The sequence below is a fragment of the Nannobrachium achirus genome (assembly GCF_963921795.1).
Source record: "Nannobrachium achirus genome assembly, chromosome: 4".
Lineage (NCBI taxonomy): Eukaryota > Metazoa > Chordata > Actinopteri > Myctophiformes > Myctophidae > Nannobrachium > Nannobrachium achirus.
In genome coordinates, this window is record NC_137813.1 from 21,269,251 (window position 1) to 21,293,951 (window position 24,701).

A 24,701-nucleotide genomic window follows, 5' to 3' on the forward strand; every position below is an offset into this window, starting at 1 on the left:
GTACTTACTACTTACTTGTATGTATTTGAGTATCTCCAATTTCCCTGTACTTTTACGTTTACTTACATTTCGGATCCTATGTGCTCATTTTTATTTTAAGACATTATTGTTAGTTACTTTGCAGGCAAATTATAATAAAATATAGGTCTACATAAACCATACTTTTACTAGTAGGACATTTGAGGTTTTTTTCCACCACTGACGGGTGACACAGAAAATAGTCGGATAAAAAGGCTTCTTATTAAAGAATACGGAGGCTAAGGGTAATTACAGTAAGCCGTACCGTATTTAGACAAATGTGAGACTTTATTAAGCACTTTGTTTGTGAAATCCAAACGGTTGTGTAGTTGTAAGGGGCTAAATAAGTCGTAATAACCACGTAAACCCGGATGGGGATTGTTATAATTTTGTTTGTCTGGGGATTGTTATAATTGTGTTTGAACTCCAAATTGAATATGCACGTACACAGAATTGGCTTTGGTAGACGAATAGAGATTTAGGGATGTTCCCTTAAAGACAAACAAAAACAGTAGAAATAAATGGTTATCAGGCTAGCTTTACTCATCAATAAACAAGCATAATCCACGTGTTTCAACAAGTGTGAGCAGCGGTGCCAAGCCTACTCTGTCTGCAGAGTAGGGTTACGGTTTCCATTTTTTTTAAACCACGGTTTATCCCCCCCCCGGTGATGTTGTCATCAGTAATGGCAACGAATGACGAAATGTCATTTCCAGCAGCATCTTTAAGTTATTTCTAGAGTTAGAACCACAAGTGCGTGACATCATCTTTACGTTCTACGAATCCAAGTACGCCTCTTGTCTCAAACTACTGGATGAAACGAAGGGAGAGAGTGTTTTTTACTGGTGATTCAGTCAGAGTGTATGAAAGGGTGCGCTCGTTTTATTGTCCACGACATTGCAAGCGGCGCGAAGGCCAGCGGACCTTGGTCCTGCTCTTCGCCCCCGAGCGCCGCAGGCGCGAGTGGCCGCGAAGAGCGGGCCAGGGCCGCGCGGCAGGCGGAGCGCCGCGCGAGTTACGAAGCCGTGGTGAATGCAATCGTTACGGCCTGGGCAAGCCCACGATAAACGCCCGCGCAGTCCGGTGCGCATTTCCGAACGCACCCTTTCCCCACACTCGGACTGAAACACCAGTAAAAAACACCATCCCGAAACGAAGGACAACCTTCTACTGGACATGTATCTGGCTCCTCATGTCAGAACACTACACACAGATCAGTGATCAGATCGTCTCCTCTTCTCTATTTCCTCAATGGAAGGGAGTAACATACAAGCAAGGAAATACTAGGAAATAGGATTGATTTAAGGACTTGAGACCAGACGCAGTTTATGGTGCGCTACTACGACAGCCCTTTATTAGTTATTTTTCCGCGTTTCCTCCATTATTCCAAACATTCAACGTTGATAATAATAAGTTGATAGGATCGATCTGCGCCGGCGACTCAGTGGCGTTTCCATAAGACTACTTTTTGCACCAACAGCAAACAGGTAAATAAACATTCTTGCACTGTCAGTTGTAACTTGTGTTGCTGCTTTAGTGGCGATATGCAAGGGCTAGCAAGGGTGTTAGCCTGCTGCCTTGCGTGTCACGACTGGACACTTGTACTGCTGCTGTTATGTAATCTCTCCTCCCTCGCTGTCTGTCGCTGACAGTGCGCTGACAGTGACAGTGCGCTCGCCTCTTTCTCTGTGACCATTGTCTGTGATTTGTTTCTGCTTTTGGTTGGTTTTTGGTTCTGTTTGTTGTTGTTAACTAGCTGCTGTGGGTTCTTGACTTGTTGTGAGGTGTGTGCAGTGGTATAAAGTAACTAAGTACATTTACTTAAGTACTGTAGGCTACTTAAGTACAACTTGAGTTATTTGTTGCTGCTTTTACTTCTACTCCACTACATCTCAGATCTAAATATTGTACTTTTACTCAACCTCAAATTCATTTGAAAACCTTAGTAACTTTACTATTCATTATGATGATATTTTTATCATTATGATATTATAAATCATACATAAACCCCTTTAGCCCTATTTATGTTTTGGGGGGGCAGAGGATTTAGTGCTATATGTAAATTTACAAATTATATAGCCTACTATAATATGTTTCAGATATAATATGTTTCCTTGGCATAGCCTACATCTCATTTTGGGATATTTGTCCAGTCCTTTGTTATGTTAGGCTACTTGATGATTTGATTGATTGATTGAAGGCTTTATTAGAAGTTTGCATAGGAAAATGTACAGATTCATGACGGTACAGTTCACTGGTACAAGGTCTACTAAAAGGAGATCCATGAAAAGACTAAGCTTATTTCAACAGGAAACCATTTAAGTATCTCATATAACATTGAATGACAGACAAATAGAACACAGTACTATGCAGTAGATATGTAAAGAAAAGGGGGAAAAAAAAGAAAAGAAAACAGTAAATCTAAACAAACAGTAAGTATATACAAGGAATATACAGTAAATCTAAACAAACAGTAAGTTTGCATGACAATTCTGCAATTTGGCATATTTATATAAAAAAAAAAAAAGAATTAAACCCATTAAAAAATTGATTAAAAAACAATAAAAAAAATATATTATTTTTCCATTAGGGAAGCGGAGAGTTGCGACGCATGCCGTGCGTGCAAAGCCGTGCATTATGCAGAAAATCTTGAACTCAGTCCCTAGCTCAACAATCACCGTGACATGACATCACACAACAAACACAAACCTGTCCAGGCAGTGAGTATACAGACATAGTGTCCTTGCACGACACCACAGCTCGCATTTGCAAAAGTTTCCTCCTCCTGCGCTCTCGGCTGCCCGTCAGAATAATCACAGACAGGGACGTGCAGAGAATATTAGAGAGGCAGGGGCAGACATTTCTAAAAGGGCCTTTTAGAAATGTAACTGAATGCTGCATTCTCTTGAATGCAGCCTTCAGTTATGATCTGGAAAGTGCCCGGGGACATTTGAATTTATTTTACCAATGTAAAAAAAAAACATTCATGGTCTATGTCTAATCTATGAGTGCAAGTGGCTGATCACAGAGACGAGACTCAGCCGGTTTGCGTGCGTCGGTGTGTTGCAGATAGACAGATTTTCGCCGACTTTATCTCGCCCGTCCCCGAGGGACAAGTGAATAAATGTCTCTCTGTCAGCCCTAGCTCTGGTCCATAGCGTTAGAGGAGTTCTCCCTAACTCTATGGACCAGAGCTAGGTCAGCCCCATCCCAGCTCTGTGCACTGTGTGCAAGCCCGCGGGAAGGGTTTACAGTAGGTCGGTCAGACGGACCCAGGCAGGATCTCCCAAGAATCGCATTTCACCAGTTTAATGGAAACGGGCTAAATTCGCTTTGTCTTAAAGCGCATTTCTGATAATTCGCTTCCCTAATGTGCTTAAGATTATGGAAACGCCAAGACTGAGAGGAGAGAACGAGAGAGGAGAGGGCTGAGGGAGGAAGGCGGAGCTCTGTGTGTGTGTGTGTGTGTGTGTGTGTGTGTGTGTGTGTGTGTGTGTGTGTGTGTGTGTGTGTGTGTGTGTGTGTGTGTGTGTGTGTGTGTGTGTGTGTGTGTGTGTGTGTGTGTGTGTGTGTGTGTGTGTGTGTGTGTGTGTGTGTGTGTGTGTGTGTGTGTGTGTGTGTGTGTGTGTGTGTGTGTGTGTGTGTGTGTGTGTGTGCGTGCGTGCGTGCGTGCGTGCGTGCGGTGTACTACATGTGCAGTGATGGAAAAAGTAATCGAGTAAAAGTATCAATACTGCTATGCGACACGCTGTGACTGAGCTTGTAAATCGGCTATTTTCATTTATTAGCCTTAATGCTTTAATATTATAATTTATAGGAACACAAGGCTATAGACATATTTCAGCAAATAAAAGGGAATCTTGAACCAGTCATTACAACATCTTTAGAGGCATCTCACATCTAACAACTGAAATCTTTGAAGAATCGTTATAAAGTTTTTGGAAAGTCTTTTTCAAATCGTATTCATGGGTTGCATTTGTAGTCCTAAACCGGCCATATTGAGGACCAACACAGATGTTCAATGTGTCTGATTGGCATAGAACCAATGTTTTACATTAATCAAAACACCTGTGTTGGTCCTCAAAATGGCTGGTGTAGGACTACAAATGCAACCCATGAATAGTGTGAGAGGGTAGTCTTTGGGAAATCCTTCCAAATCTGTCCAAAATCTTATCAAAGTTGTTATGTGTAAAGCTAGCCTTACACCTAACAACTTAAAAAATATATAATATTATAAAGCATTAAGGCTAACCATAAATGAAAATAGCCCATTTACAAGCTTAGTCACAGCGCGTCGCATTGCAGTATTGATACTTTTACTTGATTACTTTTTCCATCACTGCACATGCAGTGCACACACACACACACACACACACACACACACACACACACACACACACACACACACACACACACACACACACACACACACACACACACACACACACACACACACCGAGCTCCGCCTTCCTCCCTCAGCCCTCTCCTCTCTCGTTCTCTCCTCTCAGTCTAGCCGGCGCAGATCGATCCTATCAACTTCAAACGCGGAAAAATAACTAATAAAGGGCTGTCGTAGTAGCGCAGCCAGGGTGAAGAGCTATTCACTTCACCGCGGTGTAGTTTTCTAGCTTTCACTTAAAAATACATAACAAAGCCTAGGTGATGATAGCTAGGAAACTACAATGCGGTGAAGTGAATAGCTCTTCACCCTGGACTCTGTTAGAGCCTTTAGAGCCCAGCTTGTTATATTGCAGGACGGCGGCGGAAGTTGCACGCCACTTTATACGGCAAAACGTCCCGCCCCGCTCCCTGATAATAGCCTATACTATCACTACCAGTAAGACTCCCTAATCGGGAGATAAGCGACCGTCAGGTCGCAGCGTGATTTTAGGGCAAAATTTGTAGGAGCAGTGTCCAAAAGTGTGGTTCAAAAAATCTGCCTGATGGTGGCGCTATATGGGACATCCATATTGATGAGATGAGTGTAGACATACTGTGTACCGATTTGCGTGATTTTAGGGCAAAATCAGTAGGAGCAGTGTCCAAAAATGTGTTTGAAAAAATCGGCCTGATTGTGGCGCTATATGGGACAGATCCATGTTGATGAAATGAGTGTAGACATAGTGTGTACCGATTTGTGTGATTTTAGGGCAAAATCTGTAGGAGCAGTGTCCAAAAATGTGTTTTGCAAGAATCGGCCTCATGGTGGCGCTAGAAGAGGGCCATGTGAGAAATGAGGGGTGGGGACTCCGCGTTGCCTTGGCGGACGAATAGGTACCGGCCCCGGCTCTCCCGGACGCTCCTAGCCCTGGAGGTCCCTGGAGCTCCGGGGGTCCTTGGAGGTTGTAGTTTGGCAGGCAAGGAGTGTGTGTGCAAAATTTGGCATGGATCGGGGCAACGGTTGCGGAGATATGAGCAGGGCAATAGTTTGACGTGTGAGGTGTGACAGACAGACTGACGGACGGACGGACGGACTGACTGACTCACAGTTTGTGGAGGTTTTGATAGTAAGTGCGACCTGACGGTCTCAATAAACCCCATTATTAAAACAGGATTGTTGCCAGATTTTGTGAGAGGAATAATTAACCAGGTACAGTATTTTCTGGACTATAAGGCGCACCTGACTATAAGGCGCACTGTCAATGAATGGTCTATTTTCAAACTGTTTTCATATATAAGGCGCACCTGACTATAAGGCGCACATAATAGACGCTACCGTTGCGTTATGCATCAAACAGATGGAGCTGTGCTAAAGGGAATGTCAATGTCAATGAATGATCCATATATAAGGCGCACTGGACTATAAGGCGCACTGTATTTTTTTGAGAAAATTAAAGGCTTTTAAGTGCGCCTTATAGTCCGGAAAATACGGTATATGAAAACAAACCCAATGGAGTGAATATAGGCCAAAAATGAGCACTTTAAACCTATACGTTGACTATTTGAAAATAGCCGATCCGATCTACAAGCTCACAAGCGCAACCACCTTTATTTATAAGCAACTTTACAAAAAACAAGCCCAACGTCAATGTGGCTTATAATAATCAGACGTGGCAACAACACTTACTGCATCTCCGTTCACTACTGGAGGAATTGACCAGCAAGCTAGTATTTGTTTGAATTGACTCTGGGTTGAACGTGATATGTGGCGCTGCCTCTGGTTTTGTATTTGTGGACATCCTTAACGTTTTTAAAGTATTTTGTCAGGTATGGGTATCTTAGTGGTGTAGTGTATCTTGTACACCAGGTCCATTGCAAGATGCTTTACTTTGTCATCTACTCTGAGCTAGCAGAGGTGAGGTGAGTCTGATAGGAATTAGTTTGTTTTGGGCTGTTTGGAGCTTAGTTTTTAGGGCTTTTGGGGCGTCACGATACCATATGTGGACTCCGTAGTCAAAGAGGAGCTGAATGACTATGGTCTTTAGTGTGTTGAAATTGACCATCGGGGCGATCCTCTGTAGGAAACAAGTTCATTGTTTGTTTTTTTTTCTTCTTTTTTTTTACCTTTGAAGTCATCTTTTCGTCTGAAAGATAAGCTTCAAGGATACATCCCAGGTTATAACCTTGTCACCCATTTTGATTGCGAATGTATCAATCTTTTTAAGGTTATGATTTGATCCAAAGAGGATGGATTCAGTTTTGCCCAGTTGAATTGATCATTTGATTTCGTTAAGCCATGTGCAGATTTTTACTTAGTTCAGAGTTAAGGGTCTTTGCATGCAGTCTTTGCATGCAGTCTTTGCATGCAGTCGCAGGCAGATGCCATGTCGTTTACATATATTAGGAACAAGAGGCCCCAGTATGCTACCTTGAGGAACACCACAGCTTACTGGGAGGGAGGGGGGGGGGGGGGGGGGCAGGGTACCGTTCATCTCCACCACCTGTTCCCTCCCCACCAGGTAAGACTGCATCCAACTCACTGCTGCACTGTCAAGTCCGATAGCTTTTAATTTCTCAATCAGAATAGTGATGTCAAATGCCTTCTGGAGGTCCATCATGACCATGCTGTTAAATTTGCCAAGAAAACACCAAAGCACCACTAGATCACGCACACCCGGGCCTTCATCCTTATATACCTGTGCGTGCAAGGGTCGTGTCTTAAAATAAATATTCATGTCACAAGTGATACATATGAATGTTGAGTGAATGTGGAGTGGAGACACTGTCTCGATACGATAGAGAACATAGCACAAAGGAGAGACAAATTTTAAACATTGCTCCTGTTTTTTTTTCTTCTTTTTTTTCAAATGATAAGAGAATAGGCTACATGTATTATGTTTTAGTTTGTTCTGTTTTATTTTATTTTTTCATACCAGAATGGCCTATATATTTTCTTTTGTTATAGGTACCTCAAATGGCAAGGAAAACTGAAACATGATGAGTGGAATGTTGTCTTGTAACAGAGCGGGGTAAGATGAACAACTTTATACTTACCGTATGTTGACCTCTAGGCAAGGAAAATTTAGATGAAGGTAAAACCTAAACATCTACTAAAACGTCAAGATGTCTTCTATCAATTGCAATAAGTGTGCATTAATGTCAAAGGGTTTAAAACATATGAGTTCTCAAAAGAAATTGGTCAAGTGGTTCAACTTGCCCCACACCTAACCCTAAACAATGTAGGACTAATGAGATGTCGGACTTATGAGTACGTTTAACCATCTGGGATAAGTTTAACTATTTCATTTTTCAAGCTTTAACTTGAAAAATAGAATTGACTAATTCATCAACACATGTTGCTGCTCAAATAGTCATAACCTTTCTTAGAGGCAACATTAAACAAGTACTAGTTCAGTGCAGTGTATGTTCCCTCCAATTAGTTCCCCTGGAACCCATGGGGCAAGATGAACCCTTTGGGGTAAATTGAACCACTGGTTCAACTTATCCCAACATTAACCATCAACATGAATAATTTATAACATTGTATTCCAACGTAAATTTATGATTTGTGTGTTTTATTTTTTCCTTCTCATTTTAAAACACAGAACACTGCATAACAGCTACCATGAGAAACCCACCAAGAACAACCAACAGGGGCAAAGACCGTGAAAAGTATCACTGCGCATACCTTAACTATAAGGCGGACGGGCAGAGATCTTTAAGATCAGTGGCAAGAGCCTTTGGGTTGAAATATTCTACCCTGCGTACATACAAAGAAAATTATGAAAAAGGAATACCCAGTGGGTACGATGAAATGGCACGGTCTAAGCAGTTCCTCACCCCGGATCAGGAGGAGCAGCTCGCAAACTACATCAAACAGCGCCCTGGCCTTAAATCAAAGGAATGCTGTGAAGAGGCATTTAAATTTTCCCAAAAGAACAACATACCTATCCCCAGCTGGGAAAAGAATGGCATAGCAGGTGGGATGTGCAGGAAATCACACAATTATGTTAGGCTAACTGATCTTGTACAAATACTGCATTGTAATACAATTATTATATTCTAATTATATTCTAGGTCCAGATTGGCTTTGTGGCTTTTTGGCACGACAATCTCTGTGTAAGGGTAAGCAACCAACAGAAAATCTTCTACCTTCTTCCTTATCCAACTTCATTAAGGCCAAGGCTACACGGAGCTGGATATTTGTGAATCTAGACATTTTTTGGTGCTGTTGGGGCTTGTAGCCACACAAAGCTGGATATTTTGGCAGTGAATCTGGATATTTTTCAATCCGGATAAATAAGTGGAGACACTGAAAAATATCCGCTTCACTGGATCCGTGTAGTCATGATACCCGGATATCTCTGAAGACTTTACTGTGTGTGTGCTTGTTAGACCTAGATGGATATCTGAAAACCGGGATATATGAAATATCCAGCTCCGTGTGGACCTAGATATTTTTCTATGTGGATATCTGAAAAACCAGGATATATGAAATATCCAGCTCTGTGTAGCCATGGCCTAAAGCTGCAATAGTCAAGATCTGGAGCTCTTTTCTTTTTTTATATTCAATATTTACATTTTGTGACTAGATCGACTAGGATATAAACAAGGTGTCGGCCTGACAACGGACAAAATTATTATTTTATGCTTTTTGCGGACATTTTTGAATAGAGAAGTTTATCTTTTTTATAAAATATTTTCGAATCATTTTTATTTTAGCATCCGTTTTTCGAGAAAAAGTTGACTATAGCTCCTTTAAGCATGGATAACCTTTCAAGCACAAACTAGTGACGCACGATCGCATCACGATATGGGGTCCCAAATCAATGTGAAAAATGATTTGGTATGTTACAATGTCTAGTTATCTAAATATGGTATAATATAATTCATACAAAATAATCTACAAGCTCACAAGTCACAAAGTGTAATTGCAACTCAATTGTTGTGGGCTTGTAGATTTTCTTCTATTATAGAATCAAATGAGCATTTCTGACAATAATGACATCCCCAAAACCAGGACACCGGAGTTAAAGTGGTTAAGTGTTTTGCATCTTGCCTAGTGCCCATTGGGGCTTAAATTACATTTATAACAATATGTAGGCAATCTAGGCATCATAATATTGTGTCATAGTATTATAGTATATCTCAAATGTTCACAGGATCATGGCCGTTGATAAAAACACTGAATTACTTGTTAAAACAACTTATTTGCATAGACAGTACACACAAGGTAATAATTTCCTGTTATGCCATTCTCAGAGATCCCTGTTATACAGTAGATGTATTCTCAGATCATTAGAGCCAACCCTTGGTTTCCATACTTTAGCTAACTAGCCACATTTTTGCATGTAATCATGTTCATACTTCACCCATTCATATATAATAGTCCTATACTACTGCTTATTTTTTCCCTCTTCTATTTCCATTCCATGTACATACTGTATGCTTGACTCCTCTTGCACATTTGCTTGTGCACTGCTGCTATTGATTGTATCATTTTTGTAGCTGTGTGCTCCCTATACGTGGCGGTGTGTGTAGGTATGTGGGTGGGTGGGTGGGTCTGTCTGTATGTAGCCTCTGTGTAGTACCTTTTATGACCACACATGTTAAGAGAGGGGCGCTGTTTTCAGGCCAGGCCAGGCACACACACACACACACGCACGCGCACACACACACACACAGCCTGCAATACACACAGACAGACAGACACACACACACACACACACACACACAGCTCCACTCCGAACAGAGGTTCGATTTTTTATATTGGCTTGGGAGGCTCAAATCAGAGTTCTGTTGTCTCACTTCACTTGCTGGTGATGACGGTGGTCTGCGATTCTTTTTTTCCCCCCCTAATATATTCATGGGACTGTTGTGGATTATACTAATACTTAAAGGTACTGTAGCTTTATCTGAGTGTGCATGTATGTGATTATATAGTAGGGTGACCAGACGTCCCGTTTTACCCGGGACAGTCCCGTTTTCAAGCTACGTGTCCCGGTGTCCCGACAAATATCTCTAAAACACTAATATGTCCCGGTTTTCAACATTCACTACAAAATTGTCCCGGTTTTCGCCAGAATTAAAATAATAATAGCTGTTTTCAGTGGTTGCATAGACATGTATCATGTTCTTTTCATGAAAACATGCTCACTTAACCAATCAGAAAAAAGGAACAAATTCATTGCGTGTCTGAATTCAACACTGAGCCTGTTTGTCAATCACTCACTGCCTGTTTGCAACCCTGCGGTGCGTGTGTGCGCGTGCACGGACGTTAGAGAATGGGCTCGCGCGTGCGCGGTAATGTGCGCATTGCTTTTAGGGTCCCAGTTTTAGGCAACAGTGTTTTGCGTCCCGGTTTGAGTGGCTGAAAATATGGTCACCCTATTATATAGTGATCTTGGTTAGATCAAGCTAGACTTCCTGGACTTTGTTTCCTGAGCCACTAACACATGTTTTTGTGTTATTGTAAAACTATGCAGCACTGTCTTATTTGGTGAAAAGTAGTTCAACATTGTACATGGGGCTGAGTGGTGTGTTGTCCTCATACAAACACCCAACTCATACATACTGTACACAGACAGACAGACAGACTCACTCACTTGGTCACTTGTTGGAGTCAACCAAAACAAGTGGTGAACACTGCCATTTGATTTGACACACACCACTCTGCTATAGTGGTTCTGGCTGTTACAGCGCACACACCACCGCACCAACTCCATTGATTGTAGACTTTGTCAGATGTGTTCTGCTGTACCCCCCCCCCCCCCCCCCCCCCCCCCGCCCCTCTCCCCAACAGACCGCCATGGATATATTGTCAGTAGCGGAGCTAGCGCAGTTGCCGGCAGCCAAGTGAGAGGTAAGTTGCAGACAGTATCTGCCTACATACTGCAGAATATCTGCTGATCTCCTTAGGTGTAGGGTGATCATAACAGAACTGTCAGAATGTGTCTCTTTGAACTTGTCTCTGAGCTGGACACCAAACCTGTTGGCTCATCCTTTGTCGCTCTACATAAGGGCCTCTGCAAAATCCATGAAATGTAATGGAAATGCAGACAGCGGGATTGTAATGCAGGAGTGTGCTTTAGGGATGTTCCTAGCGGTTAATTTCACTGACGTGTACACAACCATTTTGAAACCGAATATTCGAATATCCGAAAATTAATTGCAACCGAAGGTCGCAGTTTACCATGAGAAATGTTGCAGCTGGTCTCTGCCTGTCTCTGTTAGTACACATTTTTACAGTCAGTCTATGGGTTGGGGGGGGGGGGGGGCTGTGGTGAAAACCTCGCTACTGTCCCATGCTCATTAACATTATAAGAGAGCTGTCTGGTGCTTTTCATTGATGAATTACTAGACGTGTGTAAAACAACTCCTAGTCCGGGAAATGAGTCAAAAAGTGCAAATAATAACAGGAACTATAAACTTTTCAAGATGTTAAATTATGTCCTGAGAATCCCATGACGTTATACATAGATCTATCTTCTTCATTTTGCAGTGCACCAGAGTGCACCAGAGTAATACATTTAACTTTCAAATGAAATGAAAAGGGATAATACCTTCTGACCACACCTCAGTACTATCAAATGAGGATTTATATATTTTTTTTAATGTATTTTAATTTTGTATCTGTCTCGACTTGGTCTCGACCCCCTCCTGCGCTCGGTCTTGACGTACGTGTGTGTGTGTGTGTGTGTGTGTGTGTGTGTGTGTGTGTGTGTGTGTGTGTGTGTGTGTGTGTGTGTGTGTGTGTGTGTGTGTGTGTGTGTGTGTGTGTGTGTGTGTGTGTGTGTGTGTGTGTGTGTGTGTGTGTGTGTGTGTACCGATTTTTGTGACATTTGAAGAAAATATGTAGGAAAAGGAGCAAAAAGTGTGTTTTGGAGAAAATTCAAGATGGCGGAAAATCTATCCTGGCGCTATTTTCAAAATAGTGAGAAAAAAAGAAAATTGTGGAAATACAAGCAGTTCTTACAAGCTCAAAACTGAAACACGTTTTGACCTTGATCTCCATTTGTACACCAGATCTTGATCTCTATTTGTACACCAGATCTTGATCTCTATTTGTACACCAGATCTTGATCTCTATTTGTACACCAGATCTTGATCTCTATTTGTACACCAGATCTTGATCTCTATTTGTACACCAGATCTTGATCTCCATTTGTACACCAGATCTTGATCTCTATTTGTACACCAGATCTTGATCTCCATTTGTACACCGGATCTTGATCTCCATTTGTACACTGATTAGGGTCAAGGGTTAAGGTGCATTAGGTGCACAAAAATAGCCGATCTACAAGCTCACAACGCCTCGCGCTGCGAGGCGTTGTGAGCTTGTAGATCGGCTATTTTTGGCAAAGAGGTTTGGTGTAGAGGAGGGAAAGAGCAGACAAGTACAGAGTGAAATGTCAAGTTTATTAGGTAATGACGGTTCAAGTGGTTAAATATCTGAAAACACAAATTGACATGAATCCAAAGAACAATGACGATTGTGCTGTCAAACATGAAACTATATATGGAATCTATGAAAAGGTTGTGGGGGTCCCTGCTTAGTTTCTTTCTCAACCAAGGGGTCCTTGGCCTGAAAACGTTGAATACCCCTGATCTAGGGCTTATCGATGTCATCGATTATTCTGTCTGTAACTTTTTGGGTCCCAGAGATAGAAGAAAAAAGGTATCAAATGGGCATCCGCGGCCTAATGCATATGAAACTGGGATGTGTGGCGTTCTGTCACACAGCCCCATCCATCCATCCATCCATCCATCCATCCATCCATCCATCCATCCAGGGCTCTCAGTATAAGGTGGAGCCCCCTGCAGGCGTGCTGCTGTATCACGGCTCTGTGCTGGCTCGCTGAACTGCCAAGCTCGCAGCAGCAGCCAGAGGATTCCGCTAGAAAGACAGGGCCTGTAATATGACACCCTAGGGGGGGAGGGGCTCTGTGGCACTGTGTCCAGAGCGATCTAAGGAGAGTGGCGTCACGCTTTGAACTCGCCGCAGACCGGAAGTGGCTTCGCATGGAGCCGTTCTCATTCCTAGCGAGCCTCTGCCCTGCCTCTGCCCCGTCCGCCCCCATTCTAGCCGAGTCATTAATTCGCTGGTAAGTAGACCAAATCACGTCTTTTTCACCATTGTAACGCATTCACGGGCCTCTCTAAGGCAGATACCATTTTTAAAAGAGTGAAAAAGACGTGATTTAGTCTACTTACCAGCAAGTGAAAAATGAATGGGGGCGGACGTGGCAGAGGCTCGCTAGGAATGAGAACAGGCTCCAGTAAGCTAGGCTAAGTTAGCTTCCCACCATAGAGTAAATAGGCTTTCCACGCTTACTATGGGAGTCGACGTAAGTGACGTAACTCTCTCTTCTACAACTCTGACTCTGTCAAGGGAGGAGGGGGAGCCGGGGGGCGGGTCCTGGGACAATCTGCTCCTTGATTGGCCAAAGGCCCTGTGACGGGTTTAAATCCCCCACAGAGGCAGCGTGCTCTCTGTCAGAGCTCAACACACCGGCAGGGAGCTGCACAGCGCTCTCTCTCTCTCTCACACACACACACACACACACACACACACACACACACACACACACACACACACACACACACACTCATTTTATTAGATGGGGGAGCAAAATGTTAAAAATGGTTAATGGAAGATTGTCGATTCATTAAATGTTTTTATTCTATTTTCATATATTATACATAGGGCTGTCACGATTATGACATTTTACATGACGATTAATTGTCACTCAAATAATTGCGATTTTACGATTTAATTGTGTATTTGTCGTTGACAATTACATTTCTGTTTGGCTTTTAGGCTTTGAAGTTGCACATGGAAATCATGACGCATAACTTAAATATACAAAGAAGTTACTAATTCTATATTTAAAAAAGCAGATCTACAAGCTCAGCTTAGATGAAAGTAGATGAAAGTGTTTGTAACTATTAACATTTCTCAACATGGATAGATTATGACGATTATGAAAAAATAATTGTGATTACCTCAAATAATTGCGATTAGACGATTATGTAATAATTGTGACAGCCCTAATTATACATGTATCATGTATAAAATATCTTCTAAGACATAATGACAGACCTGTGTTTTTGTTTTTCACCTATCCACCTACTTTATAATTTTATACCTAAGCGTCACACAAATAGCTGATGAACAATTGCAAGCATGTAGATTTAAATTGTATTTCTTTTATATTTTGAAAAGATAAACGCCGGTACATTTCCCACCCTGTAATGACATACATGGCCAACATGGGGACGCCAGGGCTAATTCCTACTAATAAACGACTGAATGTCTGTCTGATATACATGCATGGTGACATCACTGATACTAAACAATGCCCACATTTGGAGATATCTGACATCACTGAAACCGCCCCCTGTACTGCGCATGCGTACCCGCCATGGTAACAGCCGTATACTGAAACAATGCCCAAATTTGGAGATGACTGACACGTCACTGATACTTCTGGGTTCTCCCAACATTACTTCTTAGACTCCTACATTCAATCCCTCATATACTGTGCACACCCCATAACCCAAACTCTGTACGTACTTCGGAGCCCATATTATGTTCTAACCGGCAAGGACTAGTAAGTAGGGCTGTCACAATTGTGACATTTTACGTGACGATCAATAGTCACTCAAATAATTGCGATTAATGATTTCATTGTGTTTTTGTCGTTGACTGTTTGGCTTTTAGGCATTGAAGTTGCACATGGCAGATATGAGACACATAACCTAATTGTACAAAGAAAGTACTGACATATTTGACAACTTTATACTTATAAAAAGAACATTGATAGTGGAAATAGCCGATCTATTTCCACTACTTTTCCACTACTTTTCCGCTATTTCCACTACTTTTTGAAAGTGTTTGAAACCATATGAACATTTCTCAACATGGAAACGATTTTGCCGATTATGCAAAACAATTGCGATTACCTAAAATAATTGCGATTAGACTGTTATGCAATAATCGTGACAGCCCTACTACAGGGTTCCCACAGTCATGAAATTCCTGGAAATATTTTGAAATTAGAAAAATATTTTTCCAGTACTGGAAAAGTTTTGGAATTTATCAAGGGTCTTGGAAGTTCCTGGAAAAATATCTGTGCATTGTCTTTGGTTATTGATTTTGTTAATACCACTGAAATGACAAATTAAACATGGGCCAAATTGTCAAATATTAAAAAGGTAGAAATTGTGAAAATAGCCGATCTACATGCTCACAATTGTGAGCATGTAGATCTGCTATTTTCACAATAGAACCGTGATAGACAAAATTCCTCAACTCTTAGTGCTCGTCAGGGTGGGGACCCCCCCAGTTAAAACATGATTATTTTGGGGGTCACGGCCTGAAAAGGTTGAGAACCACTGGCATATACACTACCTGCCTTTGGGCATTGTGCATAGGAGTAAGCGACCTGTTATTGAGCTGAATTATTGTTATATAGTCCTGGAAATTGGGTTAAATATTCTGGAAAAGTTTTGGAAATGAATTGGTAAAGATGTGTGCGAACCCTGCTACTAGTATGATGAATGTGCCTGCCTGTCCCTCTTGCCTCTGCAGCCATGCTGGGTTCCCCTGGCTCCAGCCTGCAGAGTGCCATCAGTGCGGTGGGGGTGGGGGTGGGCCCGGGCCAGCCCAGCGCCCCGGCCATCAACAGCGCTCCGGGCCACATCGACCCCAGCTCCATGCAGAAGGCCTACGCTGCCCTGGGCCTGCCCTACGGCAACCAGTCCCCCGTCCAGGGGCAGAGCCAGGGCCCGCAGGCCCCCCAGGGCCCTCCGCACCAGCAGCTCCGGAGCATCAGCTCACTAGGTAGGCCTGAGAAATAACTACAAATGTATTTTTTTTCTTTTTAATGTCTAGAACCCCTAGAATCGTATGTATTTGACGCCGACCCCATCTCAAAATATTTTGTTCCAGGAACATTATATTCAAAGTCAAACACGCATTCAAACATTTTGGGCATCCTTTCAAACTTTGAGCACCTCTGCTAACATACCTTTTTTTAGAGGATTGTTTGTAGGATTTTTGTAGAATCCTCCTCAGGTCCTAATGGGTTAACTCTGAGATGGAACCAAATGGAACTAAAAGGCCAACTTATGCTTTGCATTGAGCTGAATTATTGTTATATAGTCCTGGAAATTGGGTTAAATATTCTGGAAAAGTTTTGGAAATGAATTGGTAAAGATGTGTGCGAACCCTGCTACTAGTATGATGAATGTGCCTGCCTGTCCCTCTTGCCTCTGCAGCCATGCTGGGTTCCCCTGGCTCCAGCCTGCAGAGTGCCATCAGTGCGGTGGGGGTGGGCCCGGGCCAGCCCAGCGCCCCGGCCATCAGCAGCGCTCCGGGCCACATCGACCCCAGCTCCATGCAGAAGGCCTACGCTGCCCTGGGCCTGCCCTACGGCAACCAGTCCCCCGTCCAGGGGCAGAGCCAGGGCCCGCAGGCCCCCCAGGGCCCTCCGCACCAGCAGCTCCGGAGCATCAGCTCACTAGGTAGGCCTGAGAAATAACTACAAATGTATTTTTTTTCTTTTTAATGTCTAGAACCCCTAGAATCATATGTATTTGACGCCGACCCCATCTCAAAATATTTTGTTCCAGGAACAACATTATATTCAAAGTCAAACACGCATTCAAACATTTTGGGCATCCTTTCAAACTTTGAGCACCTCTGCTAACATACCTTTTTTTAGAGGATTGTTTGTAGGATTTTTGTAGAATCCTCCTCAGGTCCTAATGGGTTAACTCTGAGATGGAACCAAATGGAACTAAAAGGCCAACTTATGCTTTGCCTGCTCTACTTATCTGTCTGTGACTTACAGAGTGTGTGTGTGTGTGTGTGTGTGTGTGTGTGTGTGTGTGTGTGTGTGTGTGTGTGTGTGTTTTGGGGGTCACGGCCTGAAAAGGTTGAGAACCACTGGCATATACACTACCTGCCTTTGGGCATTGTGCATAGGAGTAAGCGACCTGTTATTGAGCTGAATTATTGTTATATAGTCCTGGAAATTGGGTTAAATATTCTGGAAAAGTTTTGGAAATGAATTGGTAAAGATGTGTGCGAACCCTGCTACTAGTATGATGAATGTGCCTGCCTGTCCCTCTTGCCTCTGCAGCCATGCTGGGTTCCCCTGGCTCCAGCCTGCAGAGTGCCATCAGTGCGGTGGGGGTGGGCCCGGGCCAGCCCAGCGCCCCGGCCATCAACAGCGCTCCGGGCCACATCGACCCCAGCTCCATGCAGAAGGCCTACGCTGCCCTGGGCCTGCCCTACGGCAACCAGTCCCCCGTCCAGGGGCAGAGCCAGGGCCCGCAGGCCCCCCAGGGCCCTCCGCACCAGCAGCTCCGGAGCATCAGCTCACTAGGTAGGCCTGAGAAATAACTACAAATGTATTTTTTTTCTTTTTAATGTCTAGAACCCCTAGAATCGTATGTATTTGACGCCGACCCCATCTCAAAATATTTTGTTCCAGGAACATTATATTCAAAGTCAAACACGCATTCAAACATTTTGGGCATCCTTTCAAACTTTGAGCACCTCTGCTAACATACCTTTTTTTAGAGGATTGTTTGTAGGATTTTTGTAGAATCCTCCTCAGGTCCTAATGGGTTAACTCTGAGATGGAACCAAATGGAACTAAAAGGCCAATTTATGCTTTGCATTGAGCTGAATTATTGTTATATAGTCCTGGAAATTGGGTTAAATATTCTGGAAAAGTTTTGGAAATGAATTGGTAAAGATGTGTGCGAACCCTGCTACTAGTATGATGAATGTGCCTGCCTGTCCCTCTTGCCTCTGCAGCCATGCTGGGTTCCCCTGGCTCCAGCCTGCAGAGTGCCATCAGTGCGGTGGGGGTGGGCCCGGGCCAGCCCAGCGCCCCGGCCATCAACAGCGCTCCGGGCCACATCGACCCCAGCTCCATGCAGAAGGCCTACGCTGCCCTGGGCCTGCCCTACGGCAACCAGTCCCCCGTCCAGGGGCAGAGCCAGGGCCCGCAGGCCCCCCAGGGCCCTCCGCACCAGCAGCTCCGGAGCATCAGCTCACTAGGTAGGCCTGAGAAATAACTACAAATGTATTTTTTTTCTTTTTAATGTCTAGAACCCCTAGAATCATATGTATTTGACGCCGACCCCATCTCAAAATATTTTGTTCCAGGAACAACATTATATTCAAAGTCAAACACGCATTCAAACATTTTGGGCATCCTTTCAAACTTTGAGCACCTCTGCTAACATACCTTTTTTTAGAGGATTGTTTGTAGGATTTTTGTAGAATCCTCCTCAGGTCCTAATGGGTTAACTCTGAGATGGAACCAAATGGAACTAAAAGGCCAACTTATGCTTTGCCTGCTCTACTTATCTGTCTGTGACTTACAGAGTGTGTGTGTGTGTGTGTGTGTGTGTGTGTGTGTGTGTGTGTGTGTGTGTGTGTGTGTGTCTCAGGCACTAACCAGATGAACCAGATGCCAGGGGGCATGGGTGTCCCCTCATCAGAGCAGCCTGGCATGCACTCTGACTCTCTACCTTCCACACTCAACAAGTGGGTCCATCCGTCCTTCCTGCCTCACTTTCTGCCCCTGCGTTTGTTTAAATGTTAAAGTCTGATGGTGTAATGTCATGTTTTGTAGCCTATGGCAGCACCTCCTCTGCTAGCTTTGCTTTCTGTTAGACCTGCAATTTCCAGAATTTGGCATGGCTCAAAAATGTATTTGTCAAAAGAAAATGTATATGGAATGGCAATAGTGAAAAATATTGCATCGAAAGATATATATGTATATATATTAGGGATGGGTATCGTTCATATTTGAATCGATACAATACCTTTTTTGATACCTGGGAATCGATACGATACCCTTTTCGATATACCATTTTCGATACTTTTTATTTAAGTTTAACTTCAACACGGAAAGAGTGGTGACTCGCTGGCTGCTGCGGTAGAGTAGAGGTGATGATGATGATCACACAGTTTCTCGGAGCGTATAGACGTTGGATAATCATCATAATAAACATTATACTGTAGGCTATTGTCCCCTATTTGGTAACCCTTTACTTTCCGGTACAGTAATTACATGGTAGTTACCACATAATTACAAGGTAATTACTAGGTAATTACAAGGTAATTACAATGTATTTTACATAGTAATTACCTGGTGTTACCTGGTAATTCCCAGATACATTCCTGAGAACTACCAGGTAATTACTAGGTAATTTAAAGCATGTACCTGGTAATTCCATAGTAACTACCTGGTAATACACTTAGCAATTACTTAGTGTATTACCCGGTAGTTCCCTGGTATTTTCTTAGATAATACAAGGTAATTATTAGGTAATTATAAGTATTTTATTATGTATTTAGCATGTAATTATACTGTAACTACCTGGTAATACACTTAGCAATTACTAGGTTTATTACCCAGTAGTTACCTGGTATTTTCTTGTATACTACAAGGTAATTATTAGGTAATTATAAGTATTTTATTATGTATTTAGCATGTAATTATAGTGTAACTACCTGGTAATACACATAGTAATTACAAGGTATATTGCCTGGTATTTACCAGGTATTTTCTTTGATACTACCAGGAATTTATGAGTAGTTGCTTATGCAATTACTATATAATTACATGGTAACTACCATGTAATATACCTATTAATGTCTAGGTAATTCCTATGTATTTTCTTAGAAATTACTAGGTAATTACCGTTTAATTTCATGTTAACTATCATGTTATTTACCTGGTCCTTACCTTGATAGGTAACCCATTATAATCTGTGCATATACAAAGGTACTTACCTGGTATTTACCCAATAACTCCAAAAAGTATTTACAGGGAAATTACTTAGTAGTTACTGTTGGTTTGTACTGTAAAGTAAAGCGTGATCAATTCCATGACCTTATCTGGTAATTACTCAGTATTAACCCAATAACTACAAAAGGTATTTACATGGAAATTACACAGTAGTTACTGTTGGTTTGTACTGTAAAGTAAAGCGTGATCAATTCCATGACCTTACCTGGTAATTACTCAGTATTAACCCAATAACTACAAAAAGTATTTACAGGGAAATTACCCAGTAGTTACTGTTGGTTTGTACTGTAAAGTAAAGCGTGATCAATTCCATGACCTTACCTGGTAATTACTAAGTGTTTACCCTGTAACCAGAATAATTATGTGCCTTGCATTTAGCCAGTGTAAGTGCAACTACTGAAAAATAAGTACTTTTTTTTTGGGACCAAATGGCATCATGGCCATGGGTGGATAAAATAACCAGGCCTCAAAAATGACCAGTGTCGTTCATTTGTGTTCAGTGCATGCTTCTCCGGTGTCCGTGAGTCTGCTTCTCCCCTGGACAGCACACTGCATCTGAAATCCAGTTCCCACCCCAAGCACCAGCAAGCAACCCCACCATAACCAAGGCATGATACAACACAAATATAAATTCATTACATTAACACCTCCTCAACCACCACCAACCTTGACATAACACGCAAAAAAACAGGTGAGCTGGCAAAGAGATTTCTTTATAAAATGCTGTAATGCTTTTCAATAAACAAACAAAAAAAATCACATGTTCGACAGTGCAATACTATAAAAAAACTATTTACAAGAAGTACACAAAATGACAGTTGATTCTTCACACATTGGTTGCCAACCCCGAGTTCCCCGAGTTTATAATGGTACCCCCCAATTGCCAACCCCGAGTTCCCCGACCAAAAAAGAAAAAAACATTTTTGGACCTCTAGAAATGTATTAGGCATGATCGCGATTTTGCATGTTTAACCCCCATACAACCCCCATACAACTCAGGTAGCAGACCTCCAAGCTCACAACAGTGTAAAACATAATGGCTGCTATCTCATGAATGCCTGAACGGATTTCCAATCGGATTCTTTTGTTTGAAAGCTGGGAGCATTGTGCACACACATGGTGCATGATCTAGGCATGGGCGTGCATGATCCGTGCACTATGAATTACATGGAGTCTATGGAGACCTTGGCAACTTGGACCCTCAAGAGATTTTTTTTTAAGGCAAATGTGTTCATATACATATGAGTCGAACCGCTGAGATAATTTTAACACTGTTCTTATATGAAATATATGAAAAGGGTCTAGGGGAATTCAGAATGGGGGAAGAAAATGACGAACCAGCTAGGATGGGTAAATTACGTCACGCTTTACTGTTCTAAGGTTTAAGGCGCTTATGAGACCAGATGAGACCAGATGCAAGTCACTTGAGTTGGCCGGCTCAATTTTATATTGAATGAAATATAATTAGTATGAGTAGAAATAATAGAAAATAAAACAATGTGCACAAACATACAGTACAATAATGAATGGAGATAGGTATACTATGACTCAGTGAATCCGGTTTTCAAGATTTTCTTTTCTGAGGGTTTTAATTCCTAGGGTGCACCCAACTATACTGTATTACTGACTGAATAATACCTCTCTGCCCCTGCAGAGCAGAGAGAATGTGAGTGTGAGGGTACTAATTGAACCACTAATTGTCCAGTCCTGCACTGTTCCTCACAGGGCAGTGTATGTGGTGAGTATGCGTTTGTCAAAAAGTCCAGTTCTTCTGTGTGCAGTCTGTGTGTATCACCGACCAGTACTGCACTGCCAGGGCAGTTTGTGTGTGATAATTTCCTACCACGCTGGGGACACAGACTCTGGCTCACTGACTATGGCTCTGGGTCTGCCCAAGGAGAATTCTTAGATCAGGTCTGGGTCCTTCCAATCTTGGGTTGCTTGCCACTCCTTGGTTGACCAGAGTCAGGCTGAATCAAACAGATGTGTCAAAAAGGAAAAAAAAAAAAAAATGACCTGCATAAAGCAAGGCCAGAGGCATCTCTGTGTTAATGTCTAAAACAATATCAGTGACACAGTTGTCGTTACATAAGGTTTCACTTCAAATACTTAATACATAAATTCAACAGTTGTTCAAACAACAAAATAAAAAAAAATCTTCCAGTACAGGTGACAGGCCTGTATTGAGTGGTAATTCTGTAAACAGAACAAGACAATAGAATCATTACTTAAACAGTACTTAAAAAATTACATCATTGAACAGGCTTTAAATGCATTAGTATTACAGATTACAGAATGCATTACATTAGAGAAAGAAATGCTTTACAGAAATGCATTAAAGTAAATTGCATTACACCAGGGAACTAGCATTCCATATTATGATAATGGCATAGAACAATCTGCTCCAAACAAGCTAGTTAGGCTAGCGAAAATTTGCATATGAACTAAACAACACAATAGCAACCCAGCAATTGACTACACATTGTAATGCTCCCAGCTAGCTGGCCAGGCTAGCGAAATTAGCATATGAGCTAAGCAACACAATAGTAGTACAGAAATTCCCATTACCTGACCTCTGAAACACCAGCACAAGTTAGCCACCTAGCAGCTAAGGCAAAACACTGCTTGTCACTCACCAAGGCCTGCACATTAATTCAGCACCAGCACACCAGTGCTATTCAGATGACTATGTGTTGCTCCTCGCAGCAAGATAAAGTCATTAATGTTGTGCTTTCCTGCACACAACTGACAAAATAATACATAGTCTTAATCTGAAATTTGAATGCTTCTCAGCAGCTTCTCCTCTGTGCTCTGCTGTGATCTCTGCTCTCACTCTGATTGATTGGCATTAGTTTCACCTGGTGTCCCTGCACAGGCAGCAGGCTGTCATTCAGGGCAGACAGGTTTGGGGAGGCCCCTTCTGGTTGAAGGATCATTTAGCCCAGTTCCAGAAAATGGGTTAAAATGAACGGAATTACCCTTTACAATAAATTAGTAAAATGGGCTATGTTATAAATTCCCCTCCTTGTGTCCTCAGTTTATTAGTATTATTATTATTATTACCCTTATTACCCTTATTTTGTTCAGGCATTTTTTTGGGCAGCTCAGTTTTCTACTGAGTGTTTGGGGGGCCTGATGTTTCAGAGGTCAGTGAGGAGTGAGGACAAGTCAGGACATAAACACAGTGCCTTAATCCTGCAACTTTCAATAAGAGTGTGTTTGTGAAGAGTAAGTTCTTACTGCATTGTTTTCTATGTGCAGAGAATGCTGTATGTTTTGGCCATAATGTGTCTAATGGGAATTTCTGTACTACTATTGTGTTGCTTAGCTCATATGCTAATTTCGCTAGCCTGGACAGCTAGCTGGGAGCATTACAATGTGTAGTCAATTGCTGGGTTGCTATTGTGTTGTTTAGTTCATATGCTAATTTTCGCTAGCCTAACTAGCTAGTTTGGAGCAGATTGTTCTATGCCATTATCATAATATGGAATGCTAGTTCCCTGGTGTAATGCAATTTACTTTAATGCATTTCTGTAAAGCATTTCTTTCTCTAATGTAATGCATTCTGTAATCTGTAATACTAATGCATTTAAAGCCTGTTCAATGATGTAATTTTTTAAGTACTGTTTAAGTAATGATTCTATTGTATTGTTCTGTTTACAGAATTACCACTCAATACAGGCCTGTCACCTGTACTGGAAGATTTATTTTTTATTTTGTTGTTTGAACAACTGTTGAATTTATGTATTAAGTATTTGAAGTGAAACCTTATGTAACGACAACTGTGTCACTGATATTGTTTTAGACATTAACACAGAGATGCCTCTGGCCTTGCTTTATGCAGGTCATTTTTTTTTTTTTTTTTTTTTGACATCTGTTTGATTCAGCCTGACTCTGGTCAACCAAGGAGTGGCAAGCAACCCAAGATTGGAAGGACCCAGACCTGATCTAAGAATTCTCCTTGGGCAGACCCAGAGCCATAGTCAGTGAGCCAGAGTCTGTGTCCCCAGCGTGGTAGGAAATTATCACACACAAACTGCCCTGGCAGTGCAGTACTGGTCGGTGATACACACAGACTGCACACAGAAGAACTGGACTTTTTGACAAACGCATACTCACCACATACACTGCCCTGTGAGGAACAGTGCAGGACTGGACAATTAGTGGTTCAATTAGTACCCTCACACTCACATTCTCTCTGCTCTGCAGGGGCAGAGAGGTATTATTCAGTCAGTAATACAGTATAGTTGGGTGCACCCTAGGAATTAAAACCCTCAGAAAAGAAAATCTTGAAAACCGGATTCACTGAGTCATGGTATACCAATCTCCATTCATTATTGTACTGTATGTTTGTGCACATTGTTTTATTTTCTATTATTTCTACTTCTACTAATTATATTTCATTCAATATAAAATTGAGCCGGCCAACTCAAGTGACTTGCATCTGGTCTCATCTAGTCTCAT

The 24,701-nt window shown here is 42.1% G+C and overlaps 1 protein-coding gene across 1 annotated transcript in view; it reads left to right on the plus strand.

Moving 5' to 3' along the window:
* The first annotated feature begins 1,299 nt into the window (after positions 1-1,299).
* The window catches only part of LOC308282752 (histone lysine acetyltransferase CREBBP-like), a 92,401-nt gene continuing 68,999 nt past the window's right edge, over positions 1,300-24,701 (plus strand). Inside the window, 10 exon segments of the mRNA XM_080723139.1 lie at positions 1,300-1,505; positions 7,364-7,427; positions 8,004-8,378; positions 8,476-8,523; positions 11,201-11,260; positions 15,992-16,243; positions 16,681-16,926; positions 17,547-17,792; positions 18,230-18,475; positions 18,871-18,967. Of these exon segments, the coding sequence (XP_080579265.1) occupies positions 8,213-8,378; positions 8,476-8,523; positions 11,201-11,260; positions 15,992-16,243; positions 16,681-16,926; positions 17,547-17,792; positions 18,230-18,475; positions 18,871-18,967 (1,361 nt within the window). The 5' untranslated portion in view covers positions 1,300-1,505; positions 7,364-7,427; positions 8,004-8,212.